This window comes from Narcine bancroftii, chromosome 5 (genome assembly GCF_036971445.1).
Source record: "Narcine bancroftii isolate sNarBan1 chromosome 5, sNarBan1.hap1, whole genome shotgun sequence".
Classification (NCBI taxonomy): Eukaryota; Metazoa; Chordata; class Chondrichthyes; order Torpediniformes; family Narcinidae; genus Narcine; species Narcine bancroftii.
Genome location: NC_091473.1, coordinates 190,763,779 through 190,779,342, shown reverse-complemented (window position 1 = coordinate 190,779,342; position 15,564 = coordinate 190,763,779). Strand labels below are relative to the sequence as shown.

Genomic DNA, 15,564 nt, shown 5'->3' with positions numbered 1-15,564 from the left:
TTTCCTTATAATGCCTACATATGTTCTGGGAAGGTCCGAGTGTCTTGAACTCAAGGTTTATTGATGTACTTGTGATATTTGCTATTATTTCACTACAACGCAGGTGTTAAGAAATCAATTATATTCCCCGCTCGCAGCTTCTGTAGTGTGATGGGCCTAGGGGACCCCAAAACCCAGCAACAATAGAAATTCACAAAGACAAATGGTCACTTCAACAAAAGTTACTTTTAACAATATTTAAACTTGAAAACAGGATCAAGCTCTAACTTATTACTATTAACCTAACTTAACCCCCTTCTAATTCTAAGTGCATGTGTATGTCACGGGTGTGTAAGTTCAGAAAAGTTCTTTGATTCCCAGTCCATTTCCCACTCTTCCAAGTTTACTGGTATCAGGCAATTCTTATACTGGGCACAAATTTAACATTTATGAATCTTCACCAGGCTCTGGGGCTTGAAAGGTAATTGGTTAGCACTCAGGAAGGTCCTTGTCGGTTTCCAGAGAGAGAGATTTGTTGCTCGTTGGACACAAACTGATTCCTACCGATCAGCCACTTCAACGTCTTGCCAAAGAAACTTGCCCCCATAGGGGTTTTCCAGATGATAACTTCTTTCTTTCAGGTCGCCACAGAGTTTCCATTTCTGTTTCCCTTATCTCAGGTGAGACATTATACAGCCATGCCATCTCCTCTTGTAAGGGCTTTGAACAAGCTGAACTCAGAACTCACAACTTGTCTTCAAAATGGGGTTTTTCCACAAGCTTGCCAGCTTGTCCTGTTCCAGTCCCAGCTGCTGCGGCTGAACTGTAGAACTGAACTCTCTCTCTCTCTCTCTCTCACTCAGAGAAAACCACATGACCCTCTTAGAACAGGCAACTGCATTCAGACAGACTGCGGCACTGGACCCAATCTTCCGAGTCCATCCATCTGTTGCTTTCCAAAACAATAATCCGTTATTCCACAGCACGTCCAATTGACACAGACTTGTGAAGTCCTTCAGCAAAGCAGTTTCCATTGTCTTTACAAAGGTACCGGAAGCCTGGACTGTCCGGCTAGAGCAGAGCTCTGGCATTTTAAATGAGATCTGTGTTGTGTTTGTTTGAGACCTACACTAAAAAACCCCACAATTTATCTCCTTTAAAATATATCTATATACACTATAAAATGTAACATAATCCTTACCTAATCCATTATTAAAACATTCTTTCATGGGAGGGGCCATAAACTTTGAGCAGAGTCCACGGGGGGGGGGGAGGGGTCACAGGCTGCTCCAGATCATCGATAGAGATGACAAACAACAATGGTACAATCCCTGAGGCTAACCACTAGTCACAGGCCTCTGGCCTGAGAGGGGGCCACTCACGTCCACTCCCTGGCTTCTTCCGTGGAGCCAACATCGAACCCAGTGGTGGCATGGCCGTCACTGCTGTAATGGACCCGGGGCGAAGCAGGGAGCAGAGACGCCGCGCTTCCCTGCAGGGTCCTAGTACCCAGTCCCAATGCTGACGGTTTTGCTCGGACAAAGATTCGGCACTGAGCGCCCGGGGATTCGCCGCAGGCACTCCCGCAGCCCCACAGAGTCCTGTTCACTCCGTCAACCACCCAGGCTCCAGATCCGAACCTCTGACACGATCAAGAAGCCTCCAGTGCCCCTTTGGGGGGCCTCTGCGCCCCTCCACGCTCTCCGATACCTGGTTCCCATGAGCCGGTCTCCAGCAATCTGGTGTGGGACCTTTGACTGCAAATGGCCAGCCACCTACTGGGATGGGGGGGGGGGGGTCCTCACCTGTAAGTCTCCGACACTTCACCACCTGGGTGTGCCTTTCAGCCCCAGAGCCCCTCGCCGGCCCGTCGCTGTGGTCACTGTCCCGAGTTGTCTCCGCCTTCCCAAAAGGGGGAGTATTCTTCTTGTTTTTGGTGCCCTGCACCAGTCCTCTGCTTCCCCAGAGTCTGCAACCCCTTGAGGCCGCTGCCAATTCCAGGTGCCGCCACCTTGGGTCCAGATTTTAAATAAAGCCACTGTCGGTTCCTTTAACAGGCAGTAGGACCCTGCGGTGGAGCTCTGTGACTCAACTCCCTGCTCTCCCCACGTCCACATCAGCAATAATGCTGTCAATACCCCCCCCCCCCTAACGTTCCCCACTCCCAGGACTGAAGAGCAAGAGCGGTGTGGGGCTATCATTCAGTGAGAACTCGTCTCAACTCCCCACTTCTCCTGTATCTCTACCTACCCCCTCTCTCCTCCCCCCCACCTCCCGCCACAGGATGTCCCGGAGCAGAGGAGCCTCCAGTATCCGAAACTCTACGAACCGGGACAGCTAAACCTGCTCTTCAACAAGAGGGAGTTCTTCATCTGCATCGCCCAGGGGATCTATACCTCCACCTTCCTCTTCTTCATCCCCTACGGCACCTTCGCCGACTCCACCCACAGCAACGGGACACACATGGCCGACTACCAGTCCTTTGCTGTCACCGTGGCAACCTCGCTCGTCATTGTTGTCAGCCTGCAGGTGAGGGTGGGGGGGAAGGGAAATGTGGGACAGCAGGGAGAGTGGAGCTTTTCCGGACTAATCCCTGCTGGATGGAGCACCCTCACTGGGGGACGGGTCCCACACACACTGACCCTCACTGGGGTGGGGGGGGGGGGGCGGGTCCCTTACGCTGACCCTCACTGAGGCTGGGACCAACACACTGAGCCTCACTGTGGGGTGGGCTCCACACTGACCATCCCTACTGACAATATACCTCCTGTGCGACCCCCACCTCACTTTCTTCCTGTTGTTAACCTCCAGATTGGACTCGACACTGGCTACTGGACAGCGATCAACCACTTCTTCATCTGGGGCAGTCTGGCCATTTACTTTGCCATCCTGTTTGCTATGCAGAGTCCTGGACTCTTTGAGATATTCCCCAACCAGTTCCCGTTTGTCGGTGAGTCATTGAGGGGCCATTTCTGCATTTCGCCTCATTGTAGAGCTACGGGGCATGAAGCATTGGCCGTGTTTTACCCTCACTCCACTCCATCTGCCATCCAAGCCAACAACCTGCGGCCAACATTCCCTATTCCCACACCTGTATCCCGTCGGTGGCCTCGTGCACTGCTGAACCAAGACCTTCTGCAAACTGGAGGAACAACTATTCTGTCTGGGCACCCTCCAACCGGATGGCGTCAACATCCACTTCTGTTGGGGGGGGGGGAGTATCTCTGTCCCTCAACGTAAAACAGCACAGTATAGTAAAGGCCCTTTGGCCCATGATGCTGTGCTGACCTATATATATTGGGACTGGGCTGGGGTTTGAATCCCACGCTGTCTGTAATGAGCTTGTACGCTCTCCACGTGTCAGCGTGGGTTTTCTCCGGAGGCTCCGGTTCCCTCCCACCCTTCAAAACGTACTGGGGGGTGTTCGTTAATGGGGAGTAATTTGGGTGACATGAACTCTTGAGCTGAGATGGCCTATTATCGTGCTGTAGGTCTAAATTTTAAAAATTTAAATTAAAAAATACTGAACCCTTCCTACCCCATAACCCTCTACTTTTCTTCCATCTGTGTGCCTGTCTGAGAGTCTCTTAAATGCCCCCAATGTGCCAGCCTCCACCACCACCCTTGGCAACGCATTCCAGGCCCCCACAACTCTCAGTGTAAAATAAAGTCTCCTCCAAACCATCCTCCCTTCACTTTGTACAGACGTCCTCTGGAGTTCGTCTCTCATCACCTCTCATCCTTCTTCACTCCAAAGAGAACAGTCCCAGGTGTATCTTTGCCTCATAAGACATTTTTTCTAATCCTGGTGAATCTCTTCTGCCCCCTCTCCATGGCTTCCACATGCTTCCTGCAATGAGGTGACCAGAACTGAACACAATACTCCACAAGTGTGGTCTAATCAGAGATTTATATACCTCACGACTTCTGAGTTCAATCCTCCTGCCCGACTAATGAAGCCCAGAATATCATGGGCCTTCTTAACCATCCTATCAATCTGCGCGTGGACCTTGAGAGGTGTACGGATTTGGACCCCAAGGTCCCTCTGTTCCTCCGCACCATTAAGTATCCGACCATTAACCCTGGACTCAGCCTTCAAGTTTGTCCTTCCAAAATGCATCATCTCACACTTATCCAGATTGAACTCCATCTATCACTTCTCCGTCCAACTCTGCATCCTGTCTATATCCTGTTGTAACCTCGGACAACCTTCTACCCAATGGTTCTCAACCTTTCACTTTCCACTCACATCCCACTTTAAGTAATTCTTAGGCCATCGGTGCTCTGCGATTAGTAAGGGATTGCTTAAGGTGGGATGAGAGGGAAGGGAAAGTTGAGAACCACTGCTCTAGACCCAATTCTTTCTGAAATATTTTGCTGGAGAAAAATTGTCATTGGCCCATTTCCTTTGGAGTTCTGAAACCATGCACATAATGAGTCAATGAGGGATGGTTTTCAAACTGTTTCTTTCCATTCACATTCCACCTTAAGCAATCCCTTACTAATTACAGAGCACCGATGGCCTAGGGATGACAAAGCGGGACATGGTGGAAAGAAAAAGGTTGAGAACTACTGGTCTACACTATCCACAACTCCTCCAACCATCATTTATCTGCTCACCCCCCACCCCCCCCCATCTCTTTCTCTTTCCTCCGGCTCCCTACCTCTTCTCTCTCTCTCTCTCTCTGTCCTTCCCTCTGTTACCTTTCCTCCACCTCTGCCTTCACACATTCGCTTCCACAGCCGCTTGTGGTTGTTGGACTGTCATTGGGTGGATTTAAGGCAGAGATTGACAGGTATCCGAATAGTCAGGGAATCAAAGATTCTGGGGGTGGGGGACGGATGGATCAACTCATGATTAGAATGGCAGGGCAGATTCGATGGGCCAGTGTCTGCTCCTATATCTTGTCAAAATTATGAAAGGGACGGGTCAGATCGAGGCAGGCAAATTGATTCCACTGGCAGGTGAGACTAGGGACACTTCCTCGAGACTTGGGCGGAGCTCCGCTCCCCTATCTCGGCCAACAGTCGTTCCTCGCACACTAACCCTTTCATTCCTGGGCGCTGCGAGAGTGGCCGACTCGCTCCAGCACTTCTGCGCGTCACGGTGGCCGCTGACTTTGCTGTCTCCCGACAGCCCACGGTGTTGACCATGAGAGTGGGCCCGCAAAGGCCCCCCCCAACCCGGTTTTAACAGGCCGGTGTCCTCAAGCGCAGTGCCTCAGCACCAGATCGACAGTAGAGACCACCCGACAGTGCGGGATAGTTCCACAGTGGGGTGTGGGTGTCAGCAAGTGGAGGAGGTTTCTGGACCTGCCTTGACGAAGGTTTCTCTACCATTTTTCTGCACGAATTACAGGCCGAGAACCCCTTATCCGAGATGCATGGGGCCAGAAGTGCTTCAGGTTTTGGATTTTGGAGTAACGAGTTGAGGGTAATTCAGCAGTCCAGTGTAGCGTCAGCTGTTAAACCACAAACGGCGGCAATTTTCACTTTCCACCTACTGTGCTGATCAACAGGTTACAGTTTACTGGATTAGCTTTTGTTTTCTTTCTTTATCAATATTTTTATCAATATTGAAATTTCACATCCAAAAATACAGAGTATATATGGATACGCAGGTAGTCCTCGATTTCCAACCTACTCAAGTTACGTCCACCGCACATTCAGCCAAATTTTAAAAAATCTTTATTAAAACGGCGTATTTTGTATTAAAAGTATTGTATAGAGTGGCCCTCACTCCCCGCGGTTTATTGAGGTCCCCTCTCCCTGCAGCTTATCGAGGTCTCCGCTCCCCGCGGTTTATCGAAGTCTCCACTCCCCGTGGTTTATCGAGGTCCCCGCTCCCCGCGGCTTATCATGCTCCCCCGCGGCAGCCCAAACTCCCCCCCCCCCACCACCACGGCCAGAGATCCCTGCACCCCACAGCAGCCCTCAGTGCCCGAGTCCAAAGACTATTTAAGACTATTTACTGGTATGTTGACATTCATCATTAAAGGTTCATTTGTTGAAAAAAAAAATTTTTTTTAAATTGCTTGAAGACCGTGTTAAGCCACGTGCAGTGGAGTGAGTCCGACTTGCGTCCAATCCGGGTGCCGACCAACCCATCGGTCCCAATTACAGTCGTAGGCCAGGGGCTACCTGCATGTTAAAAGTCAAAAGTACACTACACTTAAACAGTATCATTCCCCACATTTTAATCAAGCAGATTAGATTGCGTTGATATTATTTTATTATTAAAAAAAAGATCTAAACCCACCACCAAGAAAGAAGCTGTTTGGCCTGAAAATAAAGGAAGACAGAATTCTTATCACAGTGATAAATGACCTCCTGAGTCAACATTTCTACCCTCGTAACAAATCAATAATTCACAAAGGGTCCCACAGTGTTTGAAAATTTAAATTCAAATTGGAAAATGAGCATAAAATCTTCTCTCAGTTTAAACAAGACGTCACGTAGCCATTGAGCGTGATTAGGTGCTCCAACTGAGCAACGCCTGGCCATAGGAGAAATAAAAACTAATACATGCAGATCAGATGCCATTCACTCTCTCCAACTATACCAAATAAAGCAGTTAGGGGATTTGGTTTAAAATTTACTTTAAAAAGTGCAAAGTTTGAAATACTTTGTTCCAATATTTCTCTGACGTGTCCAGGACCTACGAATTAATGAAGCATCTCCATTGTTGCATTTATCACAACGAGGAGATACATTCGCATAAAAAAATGAGATAGTTTGGACATGTGAGCCCTATGGGCTACTTTAAATTGTAGGAGAGAGTGGCAGGCACATAAAGAAGAGGTGTTAATGTTTTGTACTTACTGAAAAAAAACTTGATCTCTGCTGACAAGGGTAAATGCTAAAAATTCTGCTGGGCGGCTTTTTTACATGTTTACTCCAGTGAGTGATGCACGTAGGTCTGGCGGTGAGGATGGGTGGTAACAATGTGGCGCCAACAGAGTGTCAGATCCCCTTGTGGGCAAATGAGATCAGGTGTGGAATTTTCCACTTGGGGCACTCAAAAAGGTTTTGGTTTTTGGAGTATTTTGGATTTTCGGATAAGGGGTACTCGACTTGCAGTATCTCATTTAAGTACGTTCAAACTACAACATGGCGCCCAGGAAATCCCCCATCACTTACCTGGACACATTGTGCAACTTCTCCAGGCACATGCAAGCATGGACCGTAAACCCGGGGTCAGCCCAGGTTCGAACCCCCTCGACAGTTCAGGGAGGTTTGAAACCAGCATGGTAGCTGGTCCTTCCAGCCCTTGAACCCGTGCTGCCAGGATCTGGGAGAGACCAACCTGGGTGTTGTGGGAAGGGAAGTGGGGGGGGGGTATGCGCGGACAGCGGTGGTCAGCGAAGTGACTGTGCTTCTCTGCCCCCACAGCCAACGCCAACAACACGCTGGGCCAGCCAGCAGTTTGGTTGACCATCGCCCTGACAACTGTCGTCTGCATCATGCCCATCATTGCCTTCCGCTTCCTCAAGCTCGACCTCCAGCCCCGGCTGGCAGACACGGTAAGATTCGCATGGTTCCACTAACCCCTCCTCCTCCTAAGTGGGTGGGGTCTCTCGCTCCACCCTGGGGTCTTGGTCTGCCCCAGGACAACTTTGCCCTGAGCCCCTGCTCTGCCGTGGGGACCCACCCCACCCTGTGATCCCCGCTCCACCTTGGGGCCCAGCTCTGCCCTGGGGTCCAGCTCCGCCCTGGGATCCCTGCTCCGCCCCGTGCCCTGTCCTCTTGTTCCCTCACTGCTGGCCCATTCCTCCCGCTCTCTCCCATTCCCCAACCACACCCTGATGCTCTCCCCTCCATCCCTAACGCTTCCCCTCACCCCGCCTCCCTCTCCCCATACTCCCTCTCTTTTTTTTTCTTTTTTTTTCTTTTTTTTAAATTTTTTAAAATTTTTTAATTTTAAAAATTAACGCTTCACAAATTTGCTTGTCATCCTTGCGCAGGGGCCATGCTAATCTTCTCTGTATCGTTCCAATTTTAGTATATGTGCTGCCGAAGCGAGCACACTCCCTCTCTACCATACACTCATGCCCCCTTCCCCTTTCTCCACCCCAACCTCCCATTCCCTTCCCTGGCCCTCCCTCTCCCCACACTCCACCTCTCTATCCCCCTTTCCTCCCCATCCCTGCTTCTCCCCTTCCCTCTCTCTCCCCGCCAATTGCCCCCTGACGCTCTCCCCCTTCCTTCCACTCTCTTCCCCTCTCCTTCAACCACCCTGACATTCCTCCTTCCGCCTGTCTGATCCCTGACATCTTCCTTGCCCCCCCTCCCCTTCCCACATTGACACTCTCCCCTACCCCTCCGACCACCCCCTGACACTCTTCCCCCTCCCTGTCCAACCCCTGATGCTCTCCCTCGCCCCCACCCCGCACTCCATCTGCCCTGTCTCTCTCTCCCCCCCCTTCCTTCCTTCCCCATCCGACCACCCCTGACACACCCTGTCCGACCTCTGACATCTCTTTCATCCCACCCTCCGTCCACCCTGACTTGTCTCTGCCCCCCGCCCCCCAGGTCCGCTACACCCAGCTGGTGGGGAAGAAGCCGAAGGCGGCCCACGGCAGGAAGGGCCGGCCGGGTTCCCGACGCACGGGCTACGCCTTCTCGCACCAGGAGGGCTTCGGTGAGCTCATCACGACAGGCATGAACATGCGTCTGTCTGGCCTGGCTCCCGGCAACCGCCCTGCCAGCAGCTGGATCAACACACTATGCAAGAGGAGGTCGGAGCCCACGGGGGCTCTCGGCCCAGCACCTGTCCAGGAGGGGCCTGGTCCTGGGCGGCAGGAGGCCCTCGTCTAGAGGCTCCTTTTCAGAATGCTGTGGGGTGGGGCATTTCAGCCCCTGGTTCCCGGTGATACCTTGCGCGGGACACTGACCCTCTGGAAGAGGGATCCCGTTGGGAAACTGTCTTCCCGCCGAAGGCACAGAGCGGCCCTTGTCCCCTGACCCATGGGAAGAACACCTGGTTTCCAGGGTAACTGAGGAGAATGGCGGCCATACTGAGAGGAGAGGAGGGGTTTAGCCAGCGTGATGGTGATGACCTCTGACTCCATTTGCCAAGGTCATTCCCCATGCATCATCAGTACAGGTCATTTTGCTAAGGGCATCTTCAGTACAGGTCATTTTCTATTGCTAAGGGCATCATCAATACAGGGCACTTCCTGTTGCTAAGGGTGTCATCAGGTTCCTGTTGCTAAGGCCATCATCAGTACAGGTCCTTGTGTTAAGGAAATGATGTCAGCACAGGTTATTTTCTGTTGTGAAGGATGTGGTCAGTACAGCTTACTATTGCTAAGGAAGTGATCCTAGGTCGGCCAGAGGTGTTTCCGAGCTACTGACTGGACTGCACCCCACCCCACCTGGAGACCCCAGGATTCATCCCCGTCAGGTCTCCACCTTTCAGTCGTGGTCGGCAACCAAGGATTGACTTGCCCAACAGCCATTAAGGGGTGGAGAGAGGTAGCGGCCATCCCACCAAGTCCCGCAGCCCTCCTCCATCTGCCTTCGTGGAGTTCCCCCACACCCCCCCAAAGACCAGCCATCTGATTGTAGTTTGTTACGGTCCCACACGCTCCGGGACTCGGGGGCCTGGTGTTCCCCCTCTGCCATCAGGATAGATCCTGTGGACAACTGCGACCAAAGATGGCTGCCACAGGCCTGAAAACCCCTTCCCCTATACTGACCAGCCAGAAAGTGGTCACTTCCCCTTCTGCAACCTGTGCAACCCCACTCCAATTCTGTAGCTAGTCTGCGACACAACCGTGGTGATGCCTTGTAGTCCAAGGAACCTCCTCAGTTTCTCCTCTTCCTTGACCCACGAACCTCTGGCTCCCCCAGTGGGGAACGTAAAATTCGACACCCTGGCCTTTTCCCTGAAAAGAACGCTAGACCCCGCTTATCTCCTCCTCCCAGACAGACCCGCGACTCACCTGACAAGATGTCGACCGCCGCTGCGTTTCCATTCTTAGCCGGACTCTGACCTCGTTTCAGCATGGACGTGACCTGCTCTCTGCCCGGACGTGACCCACCCTCTGCCTGGATGCCTGCCTCCACATCGGGTGCCTTGCCTTACAATCAGTCCGTGATCCTCTGATCGCGCCTGCTGTGGGAGTTCTTGGCAGACAGCTGCCGGGCTTCTCTTGTCAGATACAGAGGCTCAGGTCCGCCATTACATCTGCTGGGGCATCGATGACCTATGTCTTCATTGAACATTCCTGCACAGTGCAGGCCCTTTGGCCCATGAAGTTGTGCCGAACTATGGAACTCTCCAAACTTTCCCCACCTCACACCCATAACCCTTTACATTTCTAACATCTGTGAGCCTGTCTCAGAGTCTCTTAAATGGCCCTAATGTTCCAGCCTCCACCACCAGCCCCGGCAACGCATTCCAGGCCCCCACAACGCTCTGTGTGAAAAAAAAAGTCTCTCCTAAACTTTCCTCCCCTCGCTTTAAACCAGTAGTTCTCAACCTTTTTCTTTCCACTCATGTCCCGCTTTAAGTAATCTCTAGGCCATCGGTGCTCTGTGATTAGTAAGGGATGACTTAAGGTGGGAAGGGAAGGTTGAGAATCGCTGCTCTAGACCCAATTATTACTGAAATATTTTGCTTGAGACAAATGGTCATTGGCCCATTTCCTTTGGAGTTCTGAAACAGTTCACATAACGACTCCATGAGGGACAATTAAAACAGTGGGTTTCAGACTTTTTCTCCCCACCCACACCCCACCTTAAGCAATCCCTTACTCATCACAGAGCACCGATGGCCAAGGGATTACTTAAAGCGGGATGAGAGTGGAAAGAAAAAGGTTGAGAACCACTGCCTTAAACAGGCGTCCTCTGGTGTTTGCTACTGTCACGCCAGGAACAAAGGAGCTGGCCGTCCACCCGATCTCAGCCCCTCAAAATATAAAGTCCCCTCTCGTCCTTCTCCGCTCCAAAGGGAAAAGTCCCAGCTCTGCTAACCTCACCTCATAGGACATATTTTCCAATCTAGGCGAATCCTGGTGAAGTTCCTCTGCCCCCACTCCAAAGCTTCCACATCCTTCCTGTGATGAGGTGACCGGAACTGAACACAGTGCTGGTCTCACTGCAGATTGAACGAGCTGTCACGTCACCTCCCGACCCCTGAGCTCAGTTCCCCCCCCTCCCAACTGACTAACACACTGTCTACACCCTGTCAACTTGCGCAGCAGCCTGGACCTGGATCTCCCCGTCCCTCCACACGACGGCCGCAGGGGATATCTCTGATGGGAGAAGGAAGGGATTGATGGGACCTTGGTTGAGATCCTTTCTGCCTCCCAAGCAACCTGGAGGGATCCATGGATCTGGACCCCCGTGGGTCCCTCTGTTCCTCCACGCTGTGAAGAGCCCTGCTGTTCCAAAGTGTTGCGCCCCACACTGATCTGATTGAAATCCATCTGCCACTTCACAGCTTCCACATCCTTCCTGTCACGAGGCAAGCAGAACGGAGCACAGTGTGCCGAGTGTAAAACTCTGCAGGAGAAACTCAGCAGGTCAAACAGGGTCCTTTATAGAGTAAAGATAAAGATGCAGAACCGACCTTGATGAAGAACTCAGGTCTGAAACATCAGTTCTGCACTTTTGCTACATAAAGGACTCCGTTTGACCTGCTGAGTTTCTCCAGTGCTCTGTGTTCTTACAACGTTCCCAAGTGCGGACTCATCGGGGCTGCCACATTACATTCCCAATCTTGAACCCTTCACATCACTGACCTGACCCAAGAGTTTCATGTTTACGTCCCTTCAGAATTTGGCCCGAACTTCGACACCAGAAGTGAGCCCACTTCCCAAATTTCCGGCCCCCTCTGAGATTCGGATCTCTCCTCTGCCTCTCAAGGTGTCGGTCGCTGGAGGGTTTCAAAGTCGTTGGCCTGTGTGGTGATCCTGGGAAGGCCGTTTGTGACGGTGGGGGGGGTGCGAGGCCTCTTGCTACTTCCTGCCCAGTTTCAGAACCCCGAGCCCCCTGCCCCTCGCTGAGGTCGGGGGGAGAGGGAGGGGGCGTTCCTCCAAATGGAGAGGGAAGGGGGTGGGGAACTGGTGGAAGGGTGGGGAAAGAGAGAGAGTCAGGGGAGGGGGTCTAATGGACACTGGAGAGGTCGATGTTAATGCCGTCATATTGTGCCGCTGAGCTCTGTCCGCTGGGACTTCCCGGTGTCCAACCATTTTAATTCCACACCCCTTTCCCACGCCTACATGTCCGTCTGTGGCCTCGCGCACTGCCAATCAGAAGCCCGAAGGCTGCGGGGAAGCCTTGACGCTTTCTCCCAGGCAAGAAGAAGGGGAAGCATCTGGGGTAAAGGGGTGGGGAATGCCGAATATCCTCAGCCCTCGGAGAAGGTCGAGGCCTCGGTGCCTTGACCGTCCCATCACTGCCTGTCCCAGGAGTTGTGTATTCCTCAATACGAAGCTCTCCCCTTGACTAGGACACCTCCCTTCACCCCTTTCCCACATCATCCGGAGACTTTCTGAAACCAACCAGACCTGAACCCTGAAACTCGGGGGGTGTGGGGGTGAGGAGGGGAAATGGATAAGTCAGCAACTTTAGATCATCCAGTTTGATCTCTCCTCGAGTTCCAGCATGGTAAGATCCCGCTACCACCAGGGCCCTGACCTCACTTGGGTGAGGACCACTGTTCCATCGCCGAGATGGTGGGGTTGGCGTGAAGCTATCTGTTCCTCACATCAGCACACGTTTACTTTGCAGGTACCAGGGAGAAGTTGTCACAAGATAGCCGACACGTCACGTGACATGTTTACATAGAAATCTTAAATTGGTCCTTTCGTTTTGTAAAAAAAAACCCAAAATGTTCACTCATACAAAAAAATTAAGGGTTCATGGCCTTTTTTCTACATCTATTTTTTAAAAAAAAATCTACTTTCTTTTCCAAAAACAAAAATAAGCCATTGCTTATTTTGGGGAGTGGGTGGGGGGGGGGGGTTCAAATCAATCTGTTAAGTTTGGCGAGATGTGGCCATTTTTCTGGCCCTCTATTGGTTGGCCGAAAAGGTCACAGGTCACTTGAGGAGCCAGGATTGGCCACACAGATATCATTTCAACTTTATTTCAATATTTTGAGGTTAGCTGGGCTGTATATATACACATACAGAGATATATAAATATATAAACATTTCCATAATTTATTATACATTTCTATACTTGCAAAATGTATTGTTTTATGAAAAAAAATAGAATTTTTAACAAAAAATATCAACTGATTCCAATGTGTTCATTGGTGGGATTGGAGAGAAAGTTTTTGGTTCAGTTATTTCAGTCCATGGACCTCACCCTTCCCATTCACCCCAAGAACCCCACCCTTTCCTGTTCATCCCTACAGACCCCACCCCTTCCAATTCACCCCCCACGGACCCCATCCCTTCCTGTTCACCCCACCCACCCCTTCCCGTTCACTCCCCACGGACCCCACCCCTTGAGAGGGTGGAGAGATTTAACTGGAAACTGGGGTATCTTGTCGCACAGAGAATGGTGGTTGTGGGGAGGTACATTATTTAAAAAGTTTGGACAGATCCATGGATAGGACGGATTAAGAAGGATTTGGGGCCAAACAAAGGCAGGTGGGCCCAGTGTGAGTGGGAAAATTTGGTTGGCATGGATCTCTTGGGCTGAAGGGCCTGTTTCCACGCCAGGTAACTCACTCCCCAACTGCATTGTGGGAACGTCATCCACCTCAGGGACTTGGGCAGCTCCTCAACCCCCCTTTTCCCAAGGGAATTAAACTTTGCGAAGACCAAGAGTTGCCAAATCCAACCATTTTCTTGCTCTGGTTCTTTCTGTGTTTTTGCCCCTCCCTCCGCTAACCTCAACTCACCTTGTCAGGTCATTCTGGGTTCCTCTCGCAGGCCAACCCACCTCGGCCTCATCATTACCTCAGGGGGAGAGGCCAAAGGGGATCGGGATCTACCCTTCGAGACCCCACCCCTGCACCCATCAGGAGGGGTATGAAGGCGCATTGCCATTCATCAACAGTCTTGTGTGTCTGTCCTCTCACTTTTCCTCTCTCTCTCCCTCCCTCTTCCTCCACTTCCATCCTCCCCTTTCCTCTCTCTATCACTCTCTCAACTCTCCCATCCCTCTCTATCTTTTCCCCCTTTCTGTGTCTGCATGTGTGTGTGTGTTTATGTGCATGTGTGTCTGCTTGTGTGAGTGTTTGTGTGTGTGTGTCTGTCTGTGCGTGTGTCTGTCTGTGTGTGTGTCTGTGCTTATGCGTATCAGTCTCTGTGGGTGTCTGTGTGTGCTTGTGTGTGTGTTGATTTGTGTCTGTGTCTCTCTGTGTGTGTCTAGGTTAATGTGTGTCTGTTTGTGTGTGTCTGACTGTGTGTCCGTGTGTTTCTGGTTTGTGTGAGTGTGTGTGTCTGTATTTGTGTGTGTGTGTCATTGTGTGTCTGCGTGTGTGTGTCTGTGTCTGTAGGTGTGTGTGTGTCTGCCTGTGTGTGTGTGTGGGTCTGTCTGTCTCAGTGTGTGTGTCTTTGTGTGTGTGATTCAGTGTGCTTGTATGTGCGTCTGTATATGTTTCTGCGTGTGTGTGTGTCTGTATATCTGTGTGTGTGGGTGTGTCTGCGTTTGTGTGTCTGTGTGTGTTTATGTGCTTGTGTGTGTCTGCTTGTGTAAGTGTGTCTGTGTGTGTGTCAGTGTGTGACTGTGTTTGTGCGTGTCATTGTGTGACTGTTTGTGTGTGTCTGTGCATGTGCGTATTGGTCTCTGTGTGTGTCTAGGTGCATGTGTGTATGTGTCTTTGTCTGTGTCTGTCCCTGTGTGTGTCTTTGTGTGCATGTCCAGATTAATGTGTGTCAGTGTGTGTGTGTCTGTATTTGTGTGTGTGTATCTGTCTGTGTGTGTCTGTCTGTGTGTGTGTCTGATGTGTGTTTGTGTGTGTGAGTCTGACTATGTCTGTATTTGTGTGTGTGTGTCATTGTGTGTCTGTCTCTGTGTGTGTCTAGGTGTGTGTGTCTGTGTGTGTGTCTTTTTGTGTGTCTGTCTCTGTGTGTGTCTAGGTGCATTTGTGTCTATTGTCTGTCTGTCTGTCTGTTTATGTGTGTAAGTGTGTGTGAGTCTGAGTGTGTGTGTCTGTATTTTGTGTTTTTCAGTGTGTGTCATTGGGTGTCTGTTTCTGTGTGTGTCTACGTGTGTGTGTGTGTGTGTGTGTGTGTGTGTGTGTGTGTGGGTGCATTTGTGTGTGTCCCTCTCTGTATGTGTCTGCGTGTGTGTGTGTCTAGGTGCATGTGTGTGTGTGTCTGTGTGTCTCTCTGTGTAGGTGTCGTGTGTCTGTGCTTGTGTGTGTCTATATGTGTGTCTTGGTGTGTGTGAGTGTGTGTCTATGTTTGTATGTGTCTGTGTTTGTGTGTCTGTATTTGTGTGTGAGTCTGACTCAGTGTGTCTGTATTTGTGTGTGTGTGTCAGTGTGTGTTTGTGTGTGTGTGCCTGTGTGTGTCATTGTGTGTCTGTCTCTGTGTGTCTAGGTGCATGTTTGTGTGTGTGTGTGTCTCTGTGTAGGTGTGTGTGTGTGTCTGCCGGTGTGTATGGGTGTGTCTG

The 15,564-nt window shown here is 51.1% G+C and overlaps 1 protein-coding gene and 1 non-coding gene across 5 annotated transcripts in view; one reads left to right on the top strand and one right to left on the bottom strand.

Moving 5' to 3' along the window:
* The window catches only part of LOC138764441 (phospholipid-transporting ATPase ID-like), a 78,600-nt gene extending 66,612 nt beyond the window's left edge, over positions 1-11,988 (top strand). For all 4 annotated transcript variants that reach the window (XM_069940365.1, XM_069940367.1, XM_069940364.1 and 1 more), the window contains exons 25-28: positions 2,263-2,508; positions 2,791-2,929; positions 7,372-7,502; positions 8,512-11,988. In XM_069940365.1, coding sequence (XP_069796466.1) covers positions 2,263-2,508; positions 2,791-2,929; positions 7,372-7,502; positions 8,512-8,796 — 801 coding nt within the window. In that variant the 3' untranslated portion in view covers positions 8,797-11,988. The remainder of the gene's footprint in view (positions 1-2,262; positions 2,509-2,790; positions 2,930-7,371; positions 7,503-8,511) is intronic.
* Positions 7,902-8,005, bottom strand: LOC138765582 (U6 spliceosomal RNA). Its single transcript, XR_011358578.1, has one exon. It is a non-coding gene; the product is annotated as a U6 spliceosomal RNA (small nuclear RNA).
* Positions 11,989-15,564: the final 3,576 nt, after the last annotated feature.